The sequence below is a fragment of the Peromyscus californicus genome, unplaced genomic scaffold, assembly GCF_007827085.1.
Source record: "Peromyscus californicus insignis strain IS unplaced genomic scaffold, ASM782708v3 Scaffold_18__1_contigs__length_77618521, whole genome shotgun sequence".
Classification (NCBI taxonomy): Eukaryota; Metazoa; Chordata; class Mammalia; order Rodentia; family Cricetidae; genus Peromyscus; species Peromyscus californicus.
Genome location: NW_026294480.1, coordinates 61,304,675 through 61,332,458, shown reverse-complemented (window position 1 = coordinate 61,332,458; position 27,784 = coordinate 61,304,675). Strand labels below are relative to the sequence as shown.

Genomic DNA, 27,784 nt, shown 5'->3' with positions numbered 1-27,784 from the left:
TTATGTGGAGCCTGAACTCTGATTTCTGGCCCCATACATATGGGTGGTTGTCCCAGTAGGCACCTACTAGCTTTTATCTTGTAACTGGGCATCCCTTCTTGAATTGTCTGTGATGTTTTAGGATGAAGTTGCATTTTAATCAGCTTTACTTGTTTTCAGCACAAACATGGATCCTAGCATGCATCTCCAGAAACACAGCTTTTCATATCTGTATATCTGTGTACTCTTTGCACTTAGCGCATATTACTTGTGGCAACGACACCATCAATCTTGAAATGTCTAATTTTACCAGGAAAGTTTTTAGCTCTTTTTACTGAGTGCTGAAAACATTAGTATGTTTTGGTCATTTTTTTTTTTTTTTTTTTTTTTTTTTTTTGGTTTTTCAAGACAGGGTTTCTCTGTGTAGCTTTGCGCCTTTCCTGGGACTCACTTGGTAGCCCAGGCTGGCCTCGAACTCACAGAGATCCGCCTGGCTCTGCCTCCCGAGTGAGTGCTGGGATTAAAGGCGTGCGCCACCACCGCCCGGCTGTTTTGGTCATTTAATACTAGTCGCCACAAAGCCTAAGCTTAAAGCAGAAGCCTGTATGAGCTGGTTTGACCAGGAATCAGGAGCTTCCCAGGGGAGGGTCTTTGAAGGTGAGGTGAATCCACACTGCTTGTGCGGCTGGTTTAAAGGCTTGACTGGGCTGGGATCCACTTTCCATTCAAGCTGTGTTATCAGGAAGCTTCAGTTCCTCACCACGTAGGTGTCTGTCATGTAGGTGTGTCTGAGCAGCAGCCAAAGCCTGCACCTGGTTCCCCTACACTAAGTACAGGATAGAACAGTGGTTTTCAACATGTGGATCGGGGACCTTTTCACAGAGGTCAGATATCAGATATCAACATTATGATTCACAACAGCAACAAAATTACAGTTATGAAGTAACAACAAAAATAATTTTATGGCTGGGGGGTCACTAAACATGAGTAAATTTATGAAATGGTCCCAGCATTAGGAAGGTTGAGAAGCACTGATATAGAAAGACCAGGAGAGATAAACTGTCATTACCCAGTGGGTCGGAAGGAGCTGCATGAGGGGGGAAGGCAGACAGTGGAGAAGCTGGAAGTAACTCTAGAGCAGTTCTTCTCAACCTTCCTAACGCCGAGACCCTTCAATACAGCTCCTCGTGTGTGCTGACCCCCAACCATCCAATTACTTTCGCTGCTACTTCAGAACTGTAACTTTGCTGCTGTTATGAACCCTAATGTAAATATCTGTGTTTTCCAAGCTAGCTACTTAAGATTATTTTTAATCTTAAGATTAATAATTAATAGAGGCTTAACATTGTTTTTTAAAAGAACCTTTATTGGAGCACTTGAACTATACTTATCTGTATAAGCATGGAAATAAAGTTGAATTGTGTTCCTATAAATGCAAAAAAATACTTCCCCAAAGGTATTCATATGAAATTACATACCATTCCAAGCTAAATCCAAAAGAGAAAATTGAAAATTAAAAACAAAATTTTAAACTACCAAAAATCCTGGAGTGCAAAAAGTAAGATAGAGTAATGGAGATGAATATTACCGAAGTACTTTACATGCATTCATGAAAATGTCACAGTGAAATCCATTCTTTTTCTGGGTCTGGCCATTCACACCTGTAATTCCAGCACGTGGGAAACTGAGATGGAGGCAGGAAGATCTGAGTTGGAGGCCAGCCTAGGCCACACAGCTAGACTTTGTATTTTTCTCTTCTTTTGATACCTTATCTTAAAAACAAGCCAATCATTGGTTTTTACAGTTAATATACATTAACAAAAAATGTGGAAAGACTAATGTATCAATTAAGTGGAAAAAGATAAACTTAGAAGGTAAGGCATAGTGTCCAGCAGAAAAAAAATTATTCAAATAAAAATAACCATGCAGGTGTGTAATAAAACTGTTGTGAGGAGAACACTCCTAAGAACACAGGCTAGATTTCTAATGGATTTTTCTTTTCTGCAACTAAGATTTACTAGTTACTGAGTAAAAAGTGTTCTGACAGAAGCAATGAAACCTTTATGGTCCTAAATATAAAGCTACATATCCCACATAATTGCTGTGGTAAATCTATGCTTAATGTGCTACATTTCATGTAAGAAATGTCACTATGGAAAATGGTATGGATGACCTGGTAAAATGAAAAACGAATCCTACTACTGGGTTGTTTGAAAGGAAGTCACTGTCAAACAAGCAGCTGTGCCCTGTGCTCACTGAAGTGTTATTTACAAAAGCAAGACATGCTACCCCTGAGGTCCACCAACAGATGACTGGATACAGAAAAGGTGGCACAGGCCCTACCGGAGTTCAGGGCTCACACAGGAGATACGTCATCTCTAACAAGGACACTGACAGACGTCAGGTGAAGGCAGGCAGGCAGGCAGGCAGAGGAAGAGCAATGTGCCTGATCTCACTTCTGTGTGGAACCTAAGAATGCGGAACGCAGACAGAAAGACAGATGCTGGGGGCTGGGGCTGAGGGGCTGAGTTGGTAGAGGAAAGGGAGACACTGGGGACATGCTGGACAGGACACGAAATTTCAGGTAGGGGAAATAAACTCACATGTTCTCTTGCACAACACAGTAACTACAATATATTGTGCACCTGAAGAAGCAGAATAAGGCATTGCTGTTATGATCTCTGTAACCCGGAATGGTATACAAGAAGAAGATGACCACCTGTTGAGAGGACGTGGTGGAAAAATGGGGAAATGTGCAGGTGGGAGGCGAAATCAACACTGCTAAGTTTTCATGTTTCTTTTTGCTGAATTGTGTATATTGTATACATTGTCAAACATAAAGTCACTCAACAAAATATATAAAACCTAGAACAAGTCAGAAGTTTCTGTTTTATTTCAAGACAGTCTTTTAAAACTTGAATCACATTATCAAAATTATTCTTCCTATTAAAAAACTTCTGTGCGTTGTTTTATGAAATAACACAGAAACCTGGGCTGCCAGGAACCTACACAACCATCTGAGTAAGACTTATTCAATTATAAGGTGCAATATGCAGTCTCTCCACAGCATTCTGGATGCTTCAGATTTCGCCCAAATGTCCCCTATGCTGCAAGCTCCTCCCGAGTAGACATGGGCATCCTCCATTCTGCTCCCTGCACCCACTTAAAAGTCATTTCTCCTCTGCAGCAATTAAAATGTTCCTATATGTTAATTATCTGTTTCACACATCTAGTTCCAAAAAAGAAATGACTTATTTTTCAACCGATGAAACCTAATATGGTACTTTTTTATAAGCAGCACATACAGCTTGTTCAATAGATGCATAAAGCAAGATATTATTTCACTTCTTTTTCAAAATGCAGAGTCTTAAGACCATAAACAGATGCTGTAGACTTACTCTAAGGAGCCATCTGATTTCTTTACTAAAATTTCAAATAAGTGCCAATGTGAAGACTATGACCAAGCGGGTGGCAAATGCACTTAGAGAAATCCATCTCCAAAGAGTGCTGTAAAATGGGCCTCTAACATTAAGGCTAGAATTCCAATTTTCACTGGTTGCAGACACTTTGAAAACAAATTCAAAGTTACTTCATCACAGAAGAGACTTCCACTATTTGGTAAATTCAATATTCATAAATTATGCAGTTACACCACAAAGGAAGTATATAATATACTGAAAAAAGCACATTATGTAAAGAAGACAAAATGAGCTTGACAAGCAGTCATCTTTATATTATCTTTATATTACATCATTGCAATAGATGTTGTAGTTGTATGTTGCCATTTTATTTACTATCTGTAACACTTGGCATTGTTTGTGGATATTATTCTCTAATATGTCTTTGGCTGGTCCAACTGTGATTCAGAGGAAAGCTCTGGTCCTAACACCTTAGCTCCTGAGTTACAGACGTGAGTGAGTTGCAAGGCTTTACAAATATCCTTCTTAAAACAGGGCTATTTAGTGTGGTTTCTTTTTCTTGGTATATACAGTGAGTGTTTTTGATATAAAAAATATACTCCACATAATAAAAAGGCATCAAAACAATGATTACATTTTATATAAGTTAAATGACACATTTTATCTTTTCTCCTTCTGTTTGAATTAAGCAAGAAAGCTCTATCACAATCTTTAACTTTATGTTAAATATCCCATTATAAAAATAACTGCCATAGAAAGAATTAAAAATATGCAAAAGTAACAAGTTTGTTAAATTATACTTCATACATTGGTGTCAATCACGAAATTCCTAAGGATCACCACGGGAGTAACAGAAACCTGGTTCAGGCTTCAGTTATTGCTACACAATGACTACTTCACGGGGCACCTGGCCTGTCGTCATCTGCGGAGTGTCAGATACAGTGGTGTACTTTGTAAAGAAGGAGAAAGCGATGCACTGTGATACAAAAATATTACCTATTTATATATTAGCAAAGATTTATAAAACACATTTCAAACCATATGTTGCTATGGAAACAACAGACTTAAATAGAGAAGCACAAAATCCTGAAGCACCCACAATTATTTTAATCAGGAAAAATGATATATATATATATATATATATACTTATATATATATATATAAAATTTGAGAAGAAATAAAGGCAAAATTTTAAGTTTAATCAAATGGTTTATCTAATCATGGAGGTAGGTCTGCATTCCAATTATACCAATAAGTTACCAGCTTTATTCAAAGAACTAGATGGCTACACTCTTGAAACTGGCCTTCACTACTGAAATACATTTTAAAAAGTTGGAAGTCAGTAGTCTCACTAGCATACACACAAAGCAGGTGTCTCCTTCATTAAAATCATCTTGGCATGAAGAGGTATAACTAAGTGCAGATACTTTGGCTTAACATTTAAGTTACACAGTAAATACTATGAATTTTAAGTTAGAAGAACTATTTTTCTTCCTAGTTCTTATAATAAACATAAAGCTATAAAAATGGTGGATTCCTTGAATTTTCAGATATTTAATATATTGTGCTAATGATTTGGAAAAATCATTCCTGCCTAAAAAGCAAAATTACATATTTCAATCAAACATTTAGTGTTTGTAACATTTCAGTTTTAGTGCTGGGATTCATTTTAACAGGTAAGTTTACAATATACAACATAGCACATCCTTTCACTCAAAAAGGTTTTCTAAAATGAAAAATGCTAACTCTATTTCTAAGGGCACACTAGAGTTGGAGGTCCCACCGTGGATCACAGGTATCAGGGCACTATCGAGATCATTTAGGTAACGCTGAGGCAGAAGTTGGCCTTCACAGCCTGCCTGAAATTCCACCTGGAAAAAAGAAATCTTGATAAGATAACCCTAGAAAATTAGCCCTCTTGTGTTGCTCAGTAGATGAATACACAGAATATTTTGAATATTCAACTTAAGGATGTTAGTAAAATAATGTTATTTTCAAAAGCATATTCTTCCATTTCTTTTATCTCTTTACTATATAAATTATAAATATAAATATTGTCACTGCTTTATACTTTAGATTTCCTTTCAATTAAATACATAAGTAAAAAGATGTCTGAAGCTTTTTTAATAATTAGCAATGTAATTTAAATTGAATTAAAAGTGAATTGAAAAATCAACTTACCATGTTTCAAATGTTTGCAATACTATGTTTCGTGTGAGACGTATGTGCAAGTGTGTGTGTGTGTGTGTGTGTGTGTGCAGTTGTGCAGCTGCATTCACCTGTGTGTGTCATAAGTCAGGTCCAGAGGTTGACTTTGGGTATCTTCCCCTATGGCTCTCCACTTCATTTATACAGGGTCTCTAACTGTTTCAACTAGACTGACTGAACAGCAAGCCTCGGAATCTTCCTGTTTCTGTCCCCACAGCACTAGGGTTACAGGCATGGACCATCATCTCCAGCTTTGATGTAGGTGCTAGGGATCCAAACTCGGGTCCTCATGTCTGTGCAGAATGTACTTACCTATTGAGTCATCTCCCAAGCCCTGCAATACTACTTAAGATTTAAAACTACTGATGAAATTTCTATTTTTATATATTTAACTATAAAAGAAAACAGTGTTTATTCAACCAATACTCATCAGGAGTTTCAGTGAAAAGGGGTCTTACAATAAAGTAATGAAAACAAAACTCCTCTTTCCAGTAGAAAGCATGAGTATAACACATCTTGCTGCAGAAGCAAATAATGTATGAACCCTCGTTTAGAAAACCAGATTCTAAAGAAGAATCTGCCTTGAAAATCTCTACTGAATGTTTTGGAAGAGTTACAAAATCAACAGATAAGCACTAAGACATTCTTTTTTTTTTTTTTTTTGAGCTGAGGATTGAACCCAGGGCCTTGCGCTTGCTAGGCAAGTGCTCTAACACTGAGCTAAATCCCCAACTTGCACTAGACAGTCTTTTCCCACATAAAAAGAGCACTATCCACTGCCAGTAGAGATGTGTACTAAGGGAACACTGGGCACCACACTGCACCTATCACGTTGTCAAAGTGCAAGTGTTCAGTTGGGCTTGAGATACAGCACAGTAGCAGAACACTTGCTGAGCAAGCACAGGCCCTGGATTTGATTATACACTGTACAGGGTGTGACTAAGGAACTGTCTCAGAAATGCTGACACAAGCCAGGTCTGGTAGAAACAGGCCTGTAATCTAGCTACTCAGGAGGTGGAGGCAAGAGGATCCTAACCAAGTGCAAAGTTTACCTGGGCTACAGGATGAGTTCAAGGTCAGACTCTGCCTTGAAATAAAAAAAAAAAGAAGGTCTAGAAAAAAACAGCTCTAAGATGGAACATCTGCCTTGCATATAGGAGACCTGGGTTCAAGCTCTCACTTCCTATTTGGGGCAATATGTTGATATCCATTGTGTGCATACTTGGATCTGACCACTGTACATCTAGGAACTCGGGGGTTTTTTTGGTTATATTTACACTTATGCAAAAGCAAAATACTGTCAAACTAAATTTCAATCAAAATATACTGAATAATACCTAATTAACTGTCATCCACTTATTTAATCAAATATGACTATTATACAACCATTAAAAAGGATATGTACTAGGGCTGGAGAGATGGCTCAGTGGTTAAGAACACTGGTGCTGCTCTTGTGCAGATCCTGAGTTCAATTCCCAGCAACCACATGGTGGCTCACAGCCATCTCTAGTGGGATCTGATGCCCTCTTCTGGCATAAAGGCATATATGCAGATAGAGCAATCACAAACAAATCTTCAAAAGAATAGGTACTAATATATCATCTCTGATATATTAAAAAAGCATGGCAAATAAAACATCCGAAGAGGAGTGATAAAGGTTTTATTACACACACATACACACTTGCTTGTACATGCATACAATCACAAAAAGTATATAGTACTAACTGCCTGATGAGGGAGCAGTAATTAAGGAGAGTCTGGAGATGAAGTAGTGTTTTGGAGTTAAGGGTAAAAGGAGATCTTTCCAGAGCTATAGCCTAGCTCTGCTGGGAAGCATTTACTTTGTAGTCTAGACTTGATGTCTCCAAGGCCCACCAATTCCATATTATACAGCTTGACTGCTACTCCTTGGAAACATTTAATGAAATGGTGTATGCGTGCATGTGTGTACTTTTAGATTTTTTAAATTTTGAGTCATGTACATCTAATTAGAACAAATTCCAAAGCCTATCACACAGGACAATTACAGCCCAGCACACTGGTCAGCAGGCTACCATGCTGAGTGAAACAAAATCCACTGGATCACAGCCACACTCACTCAGTCACAGTAGACACTTCCCACAATAAGAAGTGAATTGTGGGAAAAACCCTACAGCCTACAATGCCCAAAATAGCCACTCTCGGACCTTTTCCAAAGAAGTCGGACTTCAGTTGGAGATTAACAGAGGTAATACATGTGAAGTGTGTGCAATTTCTGGCTCAGGGATGAGAGGGTAGCTCAGTGGTAGAATACATGTCTAGCAGTAAGACCTTGGGTTCCATTACCAACAACACACACACACACACACACACACCCCTACCACCAACAAAAAACAAAAAAACCCAGGAGACCCCCTTTTCTCAATAGGTTAAATAAAAATCTTGACACGTTAATATAAATTGTATCAATTTCAGGAGCAGCCAGTTAGAGGCCTGAAGTCTGAGCATCACCCCAGAACTCACCGACAGAAGGAGAGAACTGACTCTTTCACATCTGCACCATGGCACACATGCCCCACACAGAAACATGTTTACATAAATAGAAATTCCAAAGATGCATCACAAAATACGCCTTACCATATCAGTGTCGATGGAAACTCTGAGTCCAATTCTGTTCATTCTGTTACTCTTCAGCGTTCTCAGGTGAGGGCACAGCGCGGCACTACAAGCCGTAGCTATTTCTTTCGCAAACTGGTAACTAGTTGCTAAGACAGACATGTCTTGGTCCTTTAGGAAGTAGAACACCTGAAAAATCAGTTAAATTAGAAAAGAAATCATGATTATGATTAAGAAGGCAACAATTATTGCTTTCAATTCAACTTTAATAAAATCCCAACTTTAGAGCTTTGAAATCACTGGTTGAGAGCATTCTATGTCTACAGCCTGAATCTGTATGATAAATAAAAATTTAAAAGCAAAGATTACAGATTATGGGAACGGCTCAGCTATTTTGCCCGAAGTTGACTTGTATCAATGCAATCCTTGTTAAGGCAGTTCAGAGCCCACACTATAAGAACATCCGTATGGAATCAGATCAGACAGAGACACTATGATCTGTACTTGTTGTATCCTCTACAGTCTGTTCACTCTGCACAAATGAGGTCACCGAGGGTGCCCTGAGGACGTGGACCGCCAGGCTGGGAGGAGGCTGTGCTTCTGGAGCTTCAGTCTCTGATCTTATAAAACGCTGAATGTGCAAAAATGGTTTTCACACGAGTGCAAATTATAAGCGGCTGTCAATAAAATCTTTTATTGTAACAAAAATAATCTAGCAAATAACAGTATAAAGTGTAACTATTAGCTGTCAGGAAGTACTACCAAGATGGGGGCTTAAAATAAGTCTATGCAAATTCAAATCTGGGTGTGAGAGATTCTGGATGGGAATCTGTTTCAGTGTGGAGAGTGGAATGTATAATAAACTGTATCTAAATATTCACAGACTGAGTATGCAGTATTTCCAAGTAAAACACATACACACACACGCACACACATACCCGGGCACACTCTCACACCCAGACTATCCAAACATAGCATGTGAAGGAAAGAGACCTTTCTCCATACCTCCGTGCATCTCAGAGTCTTCTCTTCAGTTTCAAAATCTGCTTCCAGTTTTATTTTCTCACTTGGAAATCCTTCTAATGATATTCCGTCTACTGAACTGATAACGCTGCATAATAAAGTAGAATACAATACAATTAATATCACAGTGCTTTCTATGAAATTATTGAATTTGGAAAATGAGATGAGAAAATCAAAGTTTTACATTTAAAGCTGCAAAAAATATCTCAATTGTATATAAATAATCACTTATCATGATTCCTTGAGTGTGCAATTATTTGTATTTAGTAATTATATCTCCTTTTTAATATGTCCAATTCAGACCCAGGTCTAAAATACTTTAATTTCTTAACAGAAAAGTATCTCACAAATTAAACACTATTTTCTGGGGTTGGGATGTAACTCATTTGACAGACAGCTCTGAGACTGATCCCCAGCACCTCAGGTTTTAGCCCTAGCACTCAGGAGGCCCAAGCAGGAAGATTTCAAGTTTAAGACCATCCTACACTACATACTGAGTTCAAGTCCAGCCTGGGGTACATGGCAAGACTATTTTGGAATCCTTTCCTTCTTCTTTGTCCTAGACCCCTTACCCATCTCCAGAAATAAGAGAGTGTGGACAACCGAGAAGATTGACTAGCAGTGGTAACCGAGAAGGCCTCTAACACAGACATCAAGTCTAGCTTACACTAACAGGGAATTCACAGAAGTCAATAATCAAAAGGAAACCCTTATTAACTTGGCAAAAATGTGTACCATATATCAGGAAAGGCATTCTGCCTTTTCTTAGCCCTGGCAGAAAACTACCTAACTGATGTTTTAATATCAGCCCCTCCCCAATGTGACTGACTATTCATTATAGCTTCCTGCCCAAGAAAACTTATAAATCTGGTTACTTACATGTTTGAGAAAAATAGTTGGAATAGAAACATTTAAATTAATGCCTAATTCTGTATTCATTAAAAAATATTTCATGGTATTAAAAGGATGTTTTTACCACCCCACTCCCCATCAAATCAATTACATTTTAGAACAAGAAACTCCTACCCTTTATTCTTCTTTTCTTCTGAATCTACCCAACAGATGTCCACATATTCTCTCAGGTCTACGGCATCCACTTTCCCACAAGGAATCTTAAAGTCCTTTTGCTCTCGTAAAGCCAGCCGTAAGCCGTCCATGGTCTCTGGAGTTATTTGTACCATTAAGCCATCTAGAAATCAAAGTCATACTTCATACTGAGTTTGCCAAATTTCAGTATGTGCCAAGTAGCAGAATTTACTATTAAAATATGTTTGGTGCAAGATACAAGTTTTAAATATCCTCTGTTAATCATTTAAATGTTTGTTTTTCACTAGGAAAATAAAATTATTTCATACAGTTAAGAATTATGTTTGAGGTTATGCCAAGACAGTAAGTTATGCTTCTTACTACAGCACAACAAAAACATCATGCATCATGGTTAAGTAGGGTTTATTCTAGGATACAAAGATGACTTGACATATGCAAATCAATAAATATTACATCAACTAAAGGACAAAAACCATCCATCAATCATCTTGCAGTAGAAAACACTGGATAAAATTCAACATCCGTTCATGAAAACAAAAAAAAAACCTCAATAAATTAGGTTTAGAAGGAACATGCCTTATAACAAAAAAGGCAATATAGGGCAAACCCATGGTAGCATCACAATGAAAGGAGAAAAGTGGAGTCCGTTTCCTTTAAGATGAAGGAAAAACAAGGATGCCCCCTCTCACTACTCTACACACCACTGTAGTCACCCAGACACTATGTCGGGGGGAACGAGAAGGGGCATCACACAGGGAAGAGGGAGTCAAACTGTTCCTGTTTACAGTTTGTATGAGTCTGGCAAAAATCAGGAAAAACGGAATACAAAATCAAGATACAAAATAAGGAGCACACATATGTATATACATATATATGTATATCTATATGTTACATACACACACACAAGCATGCTTACAAAGAAATCAAGACAGCAATCTCTCATAACAACAAAAAGGAATAAATTTAATGGAGAAACCAGATGACTTCTACAGTGGTAACGACAAAACGTCAATGAAAGACATAAAGACACAGGAAATGGAGACACGGCCATGTTCACAAATTAGAAGGACTGATATGGTCAAAACATTGATGCTATCCAGAACAATTGCATACTCAAAATAATTTCCATCTAAATATCAAGGGCCTTCATCTCAAAGGGAAACAAATTCCCAACCCTAAAACTCTCAGGAAAGCACAAAAGACACAGAAGAGCTTAAAAAAAAAAATCACTCAATATGAACATTAACCAACACACAGACACACACACACACACACACACACACACACACACACACCCCACCCAACAGAGCAGAATAGAAAACCTAAAAGTAAATCCATCCAGCCATTTAAGCCACTTAATTTTCAACAAAGGTGCCAAAACAGTTACTGTAGAAAAAGTTGCAATAACTGGTGCTATCGAATGATGATCTACTCAGCACAAGGAGACTGAACACTACGCCCTGACTCTCGCCAAGTACAAAATCTCCTCAAAATGAACCAAAGGCCAAATGCAAGCCCTGAAAATATGAATCTACTGGAATAAACACAGGGGAAATTATTTAAACCTTACGCTGGAATAAACACAGGGGAAATTATTTAAACCTTACGCATAGATAGATTTTTCTCTCTCTCTCTTTGTATTTCTTATAAGAAATGAAAGCACAGCTGGGTGTGGGGGTCATGCCCGTAATCCTAGTACTCAAGGGGCAGAAAAAGAAAATAAATGTAAAAAGATGAACCCAAAGCATAAATAACAAAATGTACATCAAATGAAACCTCTCCTGTACAACAAAGGAAAGAAGAATGCAGACTGAAAATGAAGATCAGGAGAAAACATTGGTAAATCAAATGTTTTCTGACTAGGAGCAACAACCAATCCAGGTCCTGGTTAGGGGGCACTTAGTCCCACAACTCTGGAGGCAGATGTGGGGGTAATAACTTTGAGGCTAGCCTGGACTATAGAGGCCTTGTCTCACAAAATCAAAATACGGCTAGTAAATTCACAACGATCTGAAGACATTTCTTCCAAGAAGTTTTACATGTTCAAGAAATAGTTGGGAAAAAATATTAAGCATCATAGTGAAATAAATGCAAATCAAAACCACCATGTTTTCTCATTCCAGTCAGAATGGTTATAATAAAAAAAATAAAATAAAACAAATGCTCTTGGGACCAGAGAGACAGTTAGAGCACTGAGTGCTCTTCCAGAGGACCCAGTTTCAAATCGCAGCACCCACATGGCTGTTCACAAACCCCTGTAACTCCAGCTCCAGAGTATCCTATACCCTCTCCTGACCTCCATGGACACTGTGTGCCTGTGGTGGACAGACATGCATACAAGCAAAACACTAATACATATAAAATAAAAATAAATAAATCTTCACTATATAGTAAAATAAATGATATTAAGGAAGTAGAGAAGTGGGAACTTGTCCATTTACTTACGTATTTATTCTATTTAGTCATTCACTTACTCATTTATTTTGTGGTCCCAGGAACTAGCCAGGGCTTCAGCACACGGCAAGCCAGTGCTCTAGTCCTGAGCCACATTCCTAACCAGAGAAAGGGAGAGCCTTACACACTGCCTACAGGACTGTAAGCATTAGTACAGTCATTATGGAAAACAGTACAGGAGCTCCTCAACAAGCCAAATTACAACACCTTATGATCCAACTATTCACCTAGTGGAGGTGCCTCAAATGAAATTAAATAATTCATCAGAGATAAGCTAGGCATGATGGCTAAGGTCTAACCCTAGCACTCAGGAGGCACAGGCAGGAAGGTTGAGAATTTGAGCTCAGTCAGAGCTACATAGTAAGCCCAAGCTAGACTAAAATAGCAAGACTCTATATCTGAATACCCTCTGATGTTCCCCACCAAAAGAAACAATAAAAACAGAGGGGAAAAAAAGATACTTCCATATCCTCTTATTCTTAACAGCCACAATATTAAATCAACCAAAGTATTTATCAATACTTATCAAAGGAATGAATAAAAACCATGGTATAAAGACATACTTAATATTAATAATTAATTATTATATTAATAATTCAGCCAAATAAAATCCTGTCATTTACAGCAACAGGGATGGAACTGGAGGCTGGACAGCAGACTAAGGGCACACCACAGAAAGCAAACTTCACTTTGTTTCAGCCATACATAGATACTATGTATGTACAGACACTATAATAAAAGAGCTACTTTCATACAGTATAAGACGGTGGCTCCTGCAAGTTAGGGAGGTAGAAATGGGACAGGAAGAGACTGGATTGCTGTGGGATGGTCTGTATGTCAAATGTGTTGCTGATTGGTCAATGAATAAATCACTGATTGGTCAGTGGCCAGGCAGGAAGTATAGGCGGGACGAACAGAGAGGAGAATGGAGAGAACAGGAAGCTGGGTGGGAGAGACACTGCCAGCCGCTGTCAGGACAAGGAAGATGTAAAGTACCGGTAAGCCACAAGCCACGTGGCAAGGTATAGATTTATAGAAATGGATTCATTTAAGCTGTAAGAACAGTTAGCAAGAAGCCTGCCACGGCCATACAGTTTGTAACCAATATAAGTCTCTGTGTTTACTTGGTTGGGTCTGAGTGGCTGTGGGACTGGCAGGTGAGAGAGATTTGTCCTGACTGTGGGCCAGGCAGGAAAACTCTAGCTATACTGGATGATGGTTACCACAATACAGCTACATATCATGAATGCTGCACCTTCAGAAAAGCAACTAAAATTCAAAATTTACACTTTATAAAGAACTTGCAGAGGAATCTGAAGTCTATCAACACAAAGAAATAACAACAGTTTAAACAGATGAAAATGGTAATTACCCTGATTTGACCACTATCCATTCTATATATGATCCAAATTATCAAAATATCCTCTACACAAATATGAACAATTATTATCTGTTAAACATGAAGGAGGGGGAATCTACAAACTACCACATACAAACTACAAAAAAGTTAAAAAAAAACAACCAATAGAAAATAGGCAACAGTTGTAAATGAGCATCTCACAAATAACATGTGTTCTATAAGTATGAAATAAGACACTCTACTTGCTAATAAATAAGAAATATGCTTATAATAATGACCATATTCAGAAACTTCTAAAAGATTAACAAGTTAAGTAGACTAATAATACCATGTCTGGAGAATACGTACACCACTGAGAAACTCAACAGTCGCATAGTAATAAGGATTGGTACAATCACTTTGCAAAACAATTTGAAAATACTCTGGGAAACTGAACATTTGCCAATCTAACTGACTCAGGAATTCCAATCTTAGATATATATTAGCACTACTGTTTATAATGATAGAAACAAGAAACAATCTAGACGTTCATGGTCAGATGAACAAATTATCACATATTTACAAAATATTTAATAGCACTGAAGTTGAACACATTACAGCTGCAGAATATGCATAAACCAGAAACATAAACAATGTGCATATATATATATATATATATATATATGTATATATGTGTGTGTGTGTGTGTGTGTGTGTGTGTGTGTGTGTGTGTGTGTGTGTAACTCATTCTTAGTAGGCATAACTAAGTAATGTATTCTGTAAATATACTCAGGTAAGAAAATAATCCGCACAGCAGTCAGTCTAGGAGCTAGCTCTTGAGGAGAGGAGGAGGAGGAAGCCTACATGGACCCAATGCTGTCATGCTCTAGTTCTTGGCTAGGAGATTATTTCAGAGGTCTGTGGTACTGATTGTTCTTAACAACTTACATGTTCTTTTGTAAGCATCAAATATATTCTTTGGTTGGTTGGCTAGTTTTGGTTTATTTGGTTTTTGAGGCAAGGTCTCACTATGTAGTCCAGGATGGCCTCTAACTCATAGAAATCCACCCACCTCTGTCTCTTAGGTGCCACCATACCTGACAAATATATTTCTCAATGGTAAAGGAAAAATAACTTTACATTAAAACAATCAAAGATGAAGGTCTTACCTTCAACTATGCTGGACTTGGCAAGAAATCCTGAAGATGTTTTCAGAGCACCGTTGAATACCACGAAACTCGCTCCTGTCACTGATAATGAATAATAAGTTATATTTTAATCTGTTCATCTTATGCTATATTTATTACTCAAAATGGCAAGCTTGTACATTTTAAGTATTCAATAAATTTTATGCTTACAATACATTAGAAATACAATAAAAAGATTAAAATATTGTATAAAATAGTTTATATCTAGTGATAAACTAGTGTATTATTTAAAATGTTGGCACTTTTGTTAATGAGGGTGTCATGAATCAGATTTACTGCAGGTGAACACAAAATGTGTAAGTCTCTGTGGAGTTGTCACCTGACAATTAAAGTTAGAAATGAATGTAACTTAGGGGCTGGGGAGAACGATTAAAAGTGCTTTCCTATACAAGCATCAGGACCAGTGTTAAGATCTCTAGAACCCATGTAAATCCTGGGTGAGTGTGGTAGCCTGTCTGAATTCCAGCTTTTGAAGGCATGAAGAGATGGACTCCTCAGACCAGCTGGCTAGCAAGACTAGCCGTATCAACAAGCTCTGGGTTCTACTGAGAGACCCTGCCTCAGTAAATACAGTGGAAGAGCAATGGAAGATGATCCCAAAATCAAACTCTGGTCTCCACATGCACACTTATACATGTGCACCTAAAGACATGCAACAACATGCATACATATAAACATCAACACCACATACAAATAAAAAGTAGAGAAAGGAAAAAACAAATATAACCTTGGACACTAATTTCACCTCTAGAAACAAAAAAAGTATGCATACAGGTTATTCCTAACAGCATTTTTATAAGTAACTGAGGGATGATGGTCACTAACGACAGTAGAGACAATTAAATGATAGACAATTACAAATAGGAGGTTACAGAGACATCGAAGTTCTTTACTAACAGAATAATCTCCAAAAAGGGTTAAAAACAACAAAGCAAGGTGCACAATGAAACGTGTTACAAGTTATCTGAAAAAGTGGGAGAAAGACATGTCTTGAGTGTAAGCTTGAGTGTATGAACTTGCTTGAATATATATACATTATACATACACAAGTCACTGGAGAGATATATAAGAAAGTAAACTGGGCCAGGCGGTGGTGGCGCACGCCTTTAATCCCAGCACTCGGGAGGCAGAGCCAGGCGGATCTCTGTGAGTTCGAGGCCAGCCTGGGCTACCAAGTGAGTTCCAGGAAAGGCGCAAAGCTACACAGAGAAACCCTGTCTCGAAAAACCAAAAAAAAAAAAAAAAAAAAAAAAAAAAAAGAAAGTAAACTGGTTTGTTGCTCTGTAAGAGGATGACTAAATGGTTAAGAGAATACCTTTTCTACCACAATATAAATACAAACAGTATGAATCTTACCACATATATATGTCCCTATTAACACATAAATACTTAAAACTCCCTAATTTTAGGGCCATGAAGATGGTTTAGCCACTGAAGTCCTTGCTATACAGGAAGGGGAACCTGAGTTCAGGTTCCCAGTCTTCAGGTAAAAGATGGAATGTGGTGGCCAAAACTGTAATCCCAGCACTCTGGAGGTGGAGAAAGGAGAATCCTGGGGGCTTGCTAGTCAGTAAGTGTGGAACATTTGTACACTGTGTGAAAGTGCATTGCTGTGATTGGTGCAATAAAAAACTGACTGGCCAACAGCTAGGCAGGAGGTATAGGCGGGATTTCCAGAGAGAAGAGGAGGAATCTATGCATACAAGAGACACCAGGAGACATGGAGAGGAAACAGGAGGTATAAGAAATTTATACTATATATGGTGACCAACATGAGGCTTGAATACTCAAACATAGGGCCTGAGAAAGCTAAGAAAAGTACTGGACGTGACTTCCTAGTCCCACAGTCTCTTAGGCAGGCCTATGCTCAAGGCTTATAGAGCTGCCTGTAGGCTTGAACCATCAGTCAGTGTGATCTAAGTAAGGGAGCCATGCTGCAGACAGACTGGTCCTCTAAGGCTTGGCTCAGAGAATGGCTGCAGAAGTGGAGAAAGCCAAGTCCAGATTAAAAAAAATCTAAAAAGGTACAATATACTTTATAAGGTGCTTAGGTGCTGATGAAAAAAGATGGGTACAGACAGTCATAAAATAATAGTTTAAAAATAGTAAAGTCAGCCGGGCAGTGGTGGCGCACACCTTTAATCCCAGCATTCGGGAGGCAGAGCCAGGCGGATCTCTGTGAGTTCGAGGCCAGCCTGGTCTCCAAAGCGAATTCCAGGAAAGGCACAAAGCTACACAGAGAAACCCTGTCTCGAAAAACAAAAACAAAAAAAAAACAAAACAAAAAAAACCAAAAAAAAAATAGTAAAGTCTTTAAAGAGAGTAAAGTAATATAAAAAAGATGAAAATATTATAATATAGGGAATTTGGCTTTTATGGTGCTTTGTTAATTTTAAAAATTTTAAATGCTAATAAACAATAGAATGGCATCTGCTGAGAGACACTGGATTATGAAAGTGACTGCTAAATTAAATCAGGCCATATACTTTAGAGATGTCTTGGCTTCAGAATGGAAATTAAAAAATGTGTTATGTTGGGGGAGAGGTTGTGCTTTTATTTCTAGAGGAAATGAAAATCTATGGATTCCTTCAAAGTTAATAGAGATCAGATTTGCCCATGGGAGACCTCCTGAGGATCTTGGCTATGGACATGAGGGAGAAAGACAGAAAAGACTACAAGACAGGTAACACGTATGCTGATCCATCTGCATGGGAACAGCTCTGAGACTAGATGAGATAGGATAAATCTTGTTGGCTACAGAGTCCTCATGACTTATTACATGCCATCCTTTTATACGGCATGGATATTTACATTACAGTTTGATTATGCAGTCCAGATGGACTTATAAAGTTGACAGACGCCTTTTACCTGCTCAAATATAAAACCAAAACATCACCTTCAACTGACTTGTGTACACTGTATAGTCCATACTTGTGTTAATGTAGATATATGTACCTTTAAAAGTTTGTGTGTTTTCAGAAAAAAAGCGACACCAATAAACTAGCCCAAGTGATCCAGCCTCTCTTGCAGTTTCTTCAAAATTCTGCATTCAGAACAATTTCAAAGCTGCTAGCTGAGATGGTCCAGCCTCACAGACTACTCCAGCCAAGACTTCAGATGAGCTCTACACTTTCCCATCACATAAAGACTAAACAAAAAATAATATGGCTAGCTCTCCCAGGACATGACAATTATCCCAATTTTCTTAGGGTCCCCTAAAGATGTTGTCACCCCCAAACAACAAGACGCAGTCTGGAGAACATGAAGCCCACATTCCCAAGAGGTGGGGTGAGTGGTTTTTAGACATTCAGTGGGTTATGGATGTTTGTCATCGTTTAGGGGGGCTGGTTTCAAGTTGTTACTGGTCATGGGCAGGAAAAAAAACTAAGTAAAAGAGGTTAGATTCAGAGATCTCATTGTGAAAAGAAAAAGAGGGATATAAGAATGATAGGATATAAGGGTAGATTATTGAATCTACCTTTTTTTTTTTTTTTTTTTTTGAGAAGGTTTTCTCTGTGTAGCTTTGGAGCCTTCCCTGGAATTCACTCTGTAGCCCAGGCTGGCCTCAAACTCACAGAGATCTACCTGCTAAATCTACTTTTAAACTAAAAAAGCAACTACTAGTCTTAAATATTTTACATTGGTATGGATTTTTGCATACTGATACAAATTTAAGGTTATTTTTGTTATAATATATGTTTCTACTCCTGTTTAAGGTATTGCACCTATATAGCTCATTAAAAAATATAACGTAAAGTTCTAGTCCTTAAAGGCTATTATTACAAACTGTTAAGATAATTAAGAAATGCAGGTTAGTAGTTAGTCATATGTAACAATCAAACTTGTAGTCATGTTAGTTATGTTTTCAAGGTCAAACAGAGATATATTTTAAATAGATGGTCTTCAAATACTTCAAAGACCTACAGAATATGGCATTTAAAATGTTTTAATAACATAAGGCTTTCAAGACAGTTAGACAGACACATCTGCTCCTGGCAGTACCAATCTACTTCAAAAAGGATGATGAACATCAAAGAACCTCCATATGGAGTTTGCTTTCATTATGGCAAAGTTAGCCACTGGGTAAGAAACTACCCTTGCCTCAACTGCTGACAGTATGTTGTCCAAACTGGACAATCAGAATACAAAAGAAAGCAAGTACCAAACTTTGCCAAGACAAAGTAGGACAGTCCTTCAAAATTCCTGCTTCACATAAAAGTCTATCATATATTCTAGGCCTGTAGGCCAAGGATGGTTGCCCCAACATTACAGAGGAAACTTGGGTGACTGTCTAGGCAGCCAGCTGTCTCTGTTATTTCTGTAGTTTTAGAAGTTGCTTGCTCTGCTCTTCCTGATCAATCAGGTAATATTATATCCTTCTTGGGTCTTCAATGGGGTTAAGACTAGATAGTTATAGTTACAGTTTTCCTTGATACTAAATTCAAAAAAGAAACATGCATAAGTGATGTGAAGTTTGTAAGGTTAAGAAACATAAAAAGTTAAGTTGTTTATCTAAGAAGATGTTTTAAGGTCTAAAAAGATGTTTTTTAGGATGAAAATACAAGTTATAATAGAAAATGGTTTAGGTATAAAACTTTGGACTCACTAAGATAGAATAGATAATAAAGTACTTTCTCCAAATTTGCCAAATGTAAATGACTGAACATAGTGATAATTCATGTTCTTACTGTTTTACTATGTTAAGAGTTAAAACCTTTCCTTTTTATTTAGACCAAAAGGAGGAAATGTTGTGGGATATTTGTACACTGTGTATTGCTGTGACTAGTGTAATAAAAAGCTGAACGGACAATTTGCTAGGCAGGATGTAAAGGCAGGATTTGCAGGGAGAGAAAGGAAGAGGAGGAGGAATCTAGGCACACAAGGGATGCCAGGACACATGGAGAGGAAACAGGAGGTTCAAGATGGAAGGGAGGGTGTAGGCTGATGAGAAACTACTACTACAAGGAAATCTAAGTGAACTGGAAGCTCAGGCTCAGTGAGACCCTAGCTAGAAAACTAAGGTAACGAGAGTTGAAAACATCTATATCAATCTCTGACTTCCATACACACACACACACACACACACACACGCACACGCACACGCACACGCACACGCGCACGCACGCACGCACATACATACACAGTTCTTATATTTTAATGACAAAAATGTCAGTTAATGGTAAATAAAAAAGCAAAGTAGAAAAGTATAAAACTATCTATTCAACCCATGTATTAAGAAACAAAAAAAAATAGCTGGGTGGTGGTGGTGCACACTTTTAAACCCAGCACTTGGGAGGCAGAGGCAGGCGGATCTCTGAGTTTGAGGCCAGCCTGGTCTACTGAGCAAGTTCTAGGACTACATAAAAAAACCCTGTCTCGCCGGGCGGTGGTGGCGCACGCCTTTAATCCCAGCACTCGGGAGGCAGAGCCAGGCGGATCTCTGTGAGTTCGAGGCCAGCCTGGTCTCCAAAGCGAGTTCCAGGAAAGGCGCAAAGCTACACAGAGAAACCCTGTCTCGAAAAAACCAAAAAAAAAACCAAAAAACAAAAAAACAAAAAAAAAAACCCCTGTCTCCAAAAAGCAAAAAAAAAAAAAAAAAAAAAAAAAGAAAACAAAACAAAAAATACAGTAAAATGTCAACAATGGCCTTATTTTGTGCTGTGTGTGTGTGTGTGTGTATGTTGTATGTGTGATACAGGTACCCTCAAGAGTCCAGAAGAGGGCATCAGATACCCTGAAGCTGGAGTTACAGGCAGTTATAAGTGCCTGACTTGGGTACTGGGAACCAAACTGGGTCCTCTGCAAGAGCAGTACATGCTCTTAACTGATGAGGTCTCTCTCCAGACCTAAAAGGTTTATTTTTATATTTAATTAGGTATATGGGGAGGGGGCATAAATACACATGAACGTAGTTGCCCACAGAGGCCAAAAGAGGGCATCAGATCCCCTGGAGTTGTAGTTACAGGTGGTTGTGAGCATGTGGGCGCTGAGAACCCAACTCAGTCCTCTGCAAGAGCACTGCACATTCTTAACTGCTGAGCCATCCCTCCAGCCCCTACTTTTTCACTGTTTTTCAGAACATTATCTTTACAACTGGAAGAAAAAAATTATGAGCAGTGAGAGCATCAGGCTATTTGAATGCTGTCCTGTGACAATGTGTTAATCTTATGAACCACTAACTTTCAGTGTGTCAGCCTTTCACTGCAAGTCTGGGAATGGCAGCAGCCAGAGCTGAGGATCATGTCTCACCCCCGTCTACCTTGTGTCCTCCCAAATAACAGGAGCTGAGCCGAGACTGAACAAATGAGAAACTGTGGAAAAGAAGACCTCACACCATGGGACCTACTAAAGAACAGACTTCCAAATCTTTACCTCTAATGCAGCCAGAAATCAAAACACAAAAGAGAAGCCATTTTTTCAATTATTATTTATAAAGCTGCAATGTTAAACATACTACTCCTTCATTAATTCAGGAAATAGGTTAAGGTATCGATTTCTTTTTGGAGGGATCTCTTAAGTGGGGCTTCATAAATTACCTTTTCTTGGCTGGCCAGTGGCACTATTGGCCTGAGTTTGATAAACTCCATCACTTTGTACACATACCAGATGAGAATCTGCTTCTGTACTAAAACTAGCTCCAATGCTGATGACATGCTCATTAGAAGAGTTTATTACCTTCATTACCTGAGGAAAAAAACCACCACATTTGTTAAAATACATTTTCAACTTTTATGTCTAGTCTAGAAGTTGTATTATTGATCAAATTCATCGGTAATGTGACAAAAAAAATGAGGAAAATAAAATCTCAATTAATAGATAATAAAGAAAAAGGTTGAAAAAATGGATCAAACAAATTCTCTATTAACAAACCAATTCTAAAAATTTAAAACATGTTGTCATTATAAAATATATATCTTCATTCAAAACAACAACAACAAAATCCAGGCTCAGGAACTCCTCTGTTCAACTGTCTTTAGATCTGGATAGAGCAAGTACACTTACATCACTGTACTTTTTCCGAGGTATTTTTATACAGCTTTTTCCCATTTCCATATGAATCAACAGCTGATCGATGTTATGCAACGTATACTGGTAATTCCGAAGATCCTACATAAAATGATCACAGTTCCATCAACATTTATTTACCCATCCATGAAACATTTCCATCAGTACCTGGAGTGTAAGCCTTCTGACACAGTCCTATCAAAATCCTATCCAGAAACAGCCCAAACTAGAAAAACAAAACACCCATATAAAAGAAAAAAGAAAAGAAAAAAAAAACCCATAAACTAATCCTTCCAACTACTACCCAAAAGTAACAAAGAATATTGTCAGAAAGAAGTCTATGGTATTTGGAGACGCTCTTTCCTTTTACAACTCTCCCCAAACAGCAAAGTTATTTTCCTAAGTGTGCCCAAAGGCTCATATGTTAAAGGCTTGTTCACAGCTCATGGTGCTACTGGGAGGGGAGGATGATCTAGGATTCTAGGATTCTAGAGGCACGCCTTTGTAGAGAACAGTAGGATGTTAGAGGCATGCCTTTGTAGAGAACAGTAGGATGTTAGAGGCATGCCTTTGTAGAGAACAGTAGGATTCTAGAGGCATGCCTTTGTAGAGAACAGTAGGATGTTAGAGGCATGCCTTTGTAGAGAACAGTAGGATGTTAGAGGCATGCCTTTGTAGAGAACAGTAGGATTCTAGAGGCATGCTTTGTAGAGAACAGTAGGATTCTAGAGGCATGCCTTTGTAGAGAACAGTAGGATTCTAGAGGCATGCCTTTGTAGAGAACAGTAGGATGTTAGAGGCATGCCTTTGTAGAGAACAGTAGGATTCTAGAGGCATGCCTTTGTAGAGAACAGTAGGATGTTAGAGGCATGCCTTTGTAGAGAACAGTAGGATGTTAGAGGCATGCCTTTGTAGAGAACAGTAGGATGTTAGAGGCATGCCTTTGTAGAGAACAGTAGGATTTTAGAGGCATGCTTTGTAGAGAACAGTAGGATTCTAGAGGCATGCCTTTGTAGAGAACAGTAGGATTCTAGAGGCATGCCTTTGTAGAGAACAGTAGGATGTTAGAGGCATGCCTTTGTAGAGAACAGTAGGATTCTAGAGGCATGCCTTTGTAGAGAACAGTAGGATTCTAGAGGCATGCTTTGTAGAGAACAGTAGGATGTTAGAGGCATGCCTTTGTAGAGAACAGTAGGATGTTAGAGGCATGCCTTTGTAGAGAACAGTAGGATGTTAGAGGCATGCCTTTGTAGAGAACAGTAGGATGTTAGAGGCATGCCTTTGTAGAGAACAGTAGGATGTTAGAGGCATGCCTTTGTAGAGAACAGTAGGATGTTAGAGGCATGCCTTTGTAGAGAACAGTAGGATGTTAGAGGCATGCCTTTGTAGAGAACAGTAGGATATTAGAGGCATGCCTTTGTAGAGAACAGTAGGATGTTAGAGGCATGCCTTTGTAGAGAGTGGTAGGATTTAAGCCCCTTCCAGTTTCTTCCTTTGCTTCCCAGGCACTATAAGATGAATGGCTTCCTCCACCAAGTACTCCCTCATGATGCTGCCACATGCTTAAAACAACAGAGTCAAGTGACCCTGGACTAAATCTTCTGAAGTCACAGCAACAGTAAACCATTCTCTTTACAAGGATTGTCTACTGTATTTTGAAAATGTAACAGAAGCTGAGAGCCTTCAAGCTAGCTGTAGATGGGAAATTGAAATATTTTACTAAATATTTTCATATACTAACAAGTAAATACAAAATGACAAAGTTATAGATAGAAAGGAGCCTCAGATATCACGCTATCTGGCTTTCCTACTATAAATGAAGACACCAAGGTCATAATTTGTTCAAAATCACCAAGCTGGTTTCCATTACTAACACTTTGACTAAGGCTTTGTCAATTTCCGAGGTTTGTGAAGAAGTCTCCCATTACCCCAGTCCATAAGAACAACAGCAGAGCTAAGCAAAGGGCAGTCAGAATCAGGACACATAAATCAGGAGACACTGTATTCTAAAATGAAGCAGAGCTCACTTATGTTAAGTGGTTTAGGATTTACTATAAATGAGTCTTCAAACATCAAATACTCCAAATTAAAATGGACAATAAAATGAGGTGAAACATACTAAATAAAAGTTTAAAGAAACAGGATTTCAAACAACACAATAGTTCAGTTACTTACAACAAGTAAGTTCATAATAGTGTGTCCTATTTCTCCAAAAAGAGGTTTTCTGCCTCTGACACTTGTTACAGGAGCAGGATATGCTGCACATAAAAACGAATAATTGCTTACTATCAACAGTAACAGAAAGTCCTAAGTTTATTTTTAATTTCAAACAAACAGTACACATAAACACCACTCAGTCAGTAATCAGAGAAAAATAAAGATACCCATGCCTCTGCTAGGTGCTATACTAACTGGTAACCTTTCACGGACTGCCTTATTTAAATCTACAACAAAGCTATCTACACTTACATACAGATAAGAAAACTGAGACAAAGATCAACTAGTTCACTTAACTGTGGAAAAATATTTGAAACTAGACTTTTCTGATTCCAAAGCATTGAATGTTTTATTTTGTTTTCATAAAATTTCCAATGGAGAAAAATTACAATACCTGCTTTGACTCATATAAAATTTTTCTAATTTAAAGAGAAATAGAAAAAATTTGGCATTCTGATGTTTCCTTCTGTGGTGTTGGGGACTGAATCCAGAGCTTTGGACACACTAGGTCAGAACTATACCACTGAACTATAACCCTAGTTCTCCAAATTAGAGACTTTAAAGATATTTACAGTCAATATTAAATTGTGGTAATTCAAAAATGGTGATATATTTTTATAGTCCTTAGACAAGAGCCTTGTCGAATGTCTACTCTCTCATTAGGGTGCACCATAAATACAGAACTAAAGAGAAGATGCCTTGCTACCAACACAGAAGGACCCTGAAGCTGGAAAAAGGGGTAGACTTTTTCTATGACAAAAACCTGATGCACTTTTGACATTAAGTGCTCTGTTTTTGAAATAAGCATCGAATCTTTCTGATCTCCACTATACAAACACTCTTCCCTCAACTTCTAAGGAACAATGCACATCTGGCACTACCTATTTTATAACCTTGAGTCGGAGCAGCACATTCTTGCCAGTACAAATACATTTTGTAATTTTAAAAAAGAACTCCTCAGTTATTTGGAAGGTCTAGACTGGAAAAAACACATGTTAAAAGTGTTAAAAGACATGAAAACTATAAAGGATGTGATTGGTAGAAATGCTGGGTTTTTACCTCATCTTTTCATGAGTGAGGCACATCCCTGTAAATGGTTAGAGGTAATTTTATTTAAGACACTGAACAGGCTACGGCTTAGAATGGCATGCTATCAGTGTTACAGTCTTATCATTAATGATGTTTGAACAGGTAGTTGCTGATCTGAGAAAGCTATCTTCATCTTTAATCTTGGGACTTTAACTTTTGTTATTAAATTTACCACATCTATATTCCGTTGAAAAATCTGAGTCATATCTAAACAGGCATGAGTACCATTAACTTCAGTGTCAGTCTATCTAAAGTCTAGTAGAATATAACAAATACAGAACACTGTTGAGGCTAGTTAACCTCCATTGATGACTCTTCCCATCACTATTACACAGCTTTGCAGTTTCAATGCTGTGACCTTTTGAGAAAGTCTTCATGTTACTACATAATCTTCTAAACATCATTGTAAGAAAACCAGTCTTATTTTTAGGTGCTACTGGTCAAACTACTGGCCAAACCTACAGATCATATAACCCATAATGACTGGTGGTCAAGGTCAACTAGTATATTGCCATAATCTTCAATAAAGACAGCATTCAAATGTTATTATCAGCAACAAAACATTGGGATGGATGAATTAAACAGTGGCTGAGAGTAAAATGCTGTCAATTCTTAGAATTACACACAAAATCTGAGATTAAAGTTAACTTTTTTCAAAATAGAATCAAATGTTTAAATCTTTTTTTTTTTTTTTTTTTTTGGTTTTTCGAGACAGGGTTTCTCTGTGTAGCTTTGCGCCTTTCCTGGAACTCACTTGGTAGCCCAGGCTGGCCTCGAACTCACAGAGATCCGCCGGCCTCTGCCTCCCGAGTGCTGGGATTAAAGGCGTGCGCCACCACCGCCCGGCTTAAATCTTAAATAATAAGGAATGCCTATGATCAAAGTCAGAATTTAATAGTTTGTCAGAGGATTAAAATGAATTATCTTTCAGAACTGCCTATTTTGATATAGTGTGGGAGAGCAGCTCCCCCATTTCCCCCAGGGCACTCTTGTGGAGGGTAAAATGAGAAATATCTAGATAAAGGATAGAGGGGAAAGAGAAAAACACAGGACTGCCTCAGGAGGGCCTCAGGAGGGCCTCAGGAGGGCCTCAGGAGGGCCTCAGGAGGGCCTCAGGAGGGCCTCAGGAGGGCCTCAGGAGGGCCTGGACCCTTACCCACCAGCCCTCCTGTCTCTTCTAAAGGACTATTTATAGTAATGTCCAGAGGAGGAGCAAAAGACCTCCCTCTAGCTCAGCCAAGTGTAGACCCTTCCAACCACCTAGTAATCATGCACATGGTCAAGCAGTCCTCTAAAGCAGTCCTGCTGGGTAAAGCAAGCTCAGATCTCACTAGGAAACCTTCGTGGGCCTTCACAAAACAGAAATAACTTTTATTTTTCCCAACACTAAACTGTCTCCAATATAATACCTACTAAATTATTTAAATCACATACATCATAGTTAAATACAATATGCTGCAGATTAACAAAAATTACTTCTTTAAAAAGCCAGGAATAAAGGTGCAGAGGAATGTTTAAAGTTTAACATTAGAAACAATTTTGAAATTACAAACACACACACACACACACACACACACACACACACACACACACAAAAGTCTGACTATTACAATAGTGTTAGAATCTTCAGCTGTGTCAAAAGCAGGCATACACACAAAATACATATACACAAAATACACACACAAGCATGTATCTAGGTGATACATTCTATAGCACTTTTGAATAATTAGCTAACATTAGGAATATAAAAATCAAGTGAAGAAGGTAAAACTTAGGGAAATGGCAACCACCATCTCTAACCCACGGTCTCTAAAAGTCATCAACCCCTAACTACACCAGCAAGAGGACAGGAGCAGGGGAGGGGACATGGGCCCGATACAAACACACATTTGTCCAATACGCAGCTAAATCAGAACTCAATAATACATTGTTTTAAGAAAACTTTAACAAAAGTAATAATGTAAAGAACATTGTTTTCTTTTGAAACAGAAAAGTAAAACCAAGCATGGTGGTGCATGCCTGTAGTTTCTGCACTTGAGGAGTGAGCAGGAGGAGCAGGAGTTCAAGGTCATTATCAGCTTCAAGTAAGTCTAAGGGCTGAAAGAGGCCTCCACTACATGAGACCTCGTCTCAAAAAAATTTTAAATTTTAATTTTAAGGTAAATTATACAATTTATGAGCATCCTGAAAGTTCATGATAC

General features: G+C 38.2%; 1 protein-coding gene across 6 annotated transcripts in view; it reads right to left on the bottom strand.

Annotated features, from left to right (window-relative positions):
• Positions 1-1,324: 1,324 nt before the first annotated feature.
• Zfyve16 (zinc finger FYVE-type containing 16) overlaps positions 1,325-27,784 on the bottom strand; it is a 54,005-nt gene continuing 27,545 nt past the window's right edge. For all 6 annotated transcript variants that reach the window (XM_052743577.1, XM_052743579.1, XM_052743578.1 and 3 more), the window contains 8 exons: positions 24,453-24,535; positions 22,275-22,379; positions 21,809-21,956; positions 15,234-15,314; positions 10,251-10,413; positions 9,207-9,312; positions 8,223-8,390; positions 1,325-5,269 (listed from right to left, as the gene is read on the bottom strand). In XM_052743577.1, the coding sequence (XP_052599537.1) occupies positions 5,108-5,269; positions 8,223-8,390; positions 9,207-9,312; positions 10,251-10,413; positions 15,234-15,314; positions 21,809-21,956; positions 22,275-22,379; positions 24,453-24,535 (1,016 nt within the window). In that variant the 3' untranslated portion in view covers positions 1,325-5,107. The remainder of the gene's footprint in view (positions 5,270-8,222; positions 8,391-9,206; positions 9,313-10,250; positions 10,414-15,233; positions 15,315-21,808; positions 21,957-22,274; positions 22,380-24,452; positions 24,536-27,784) is intronic.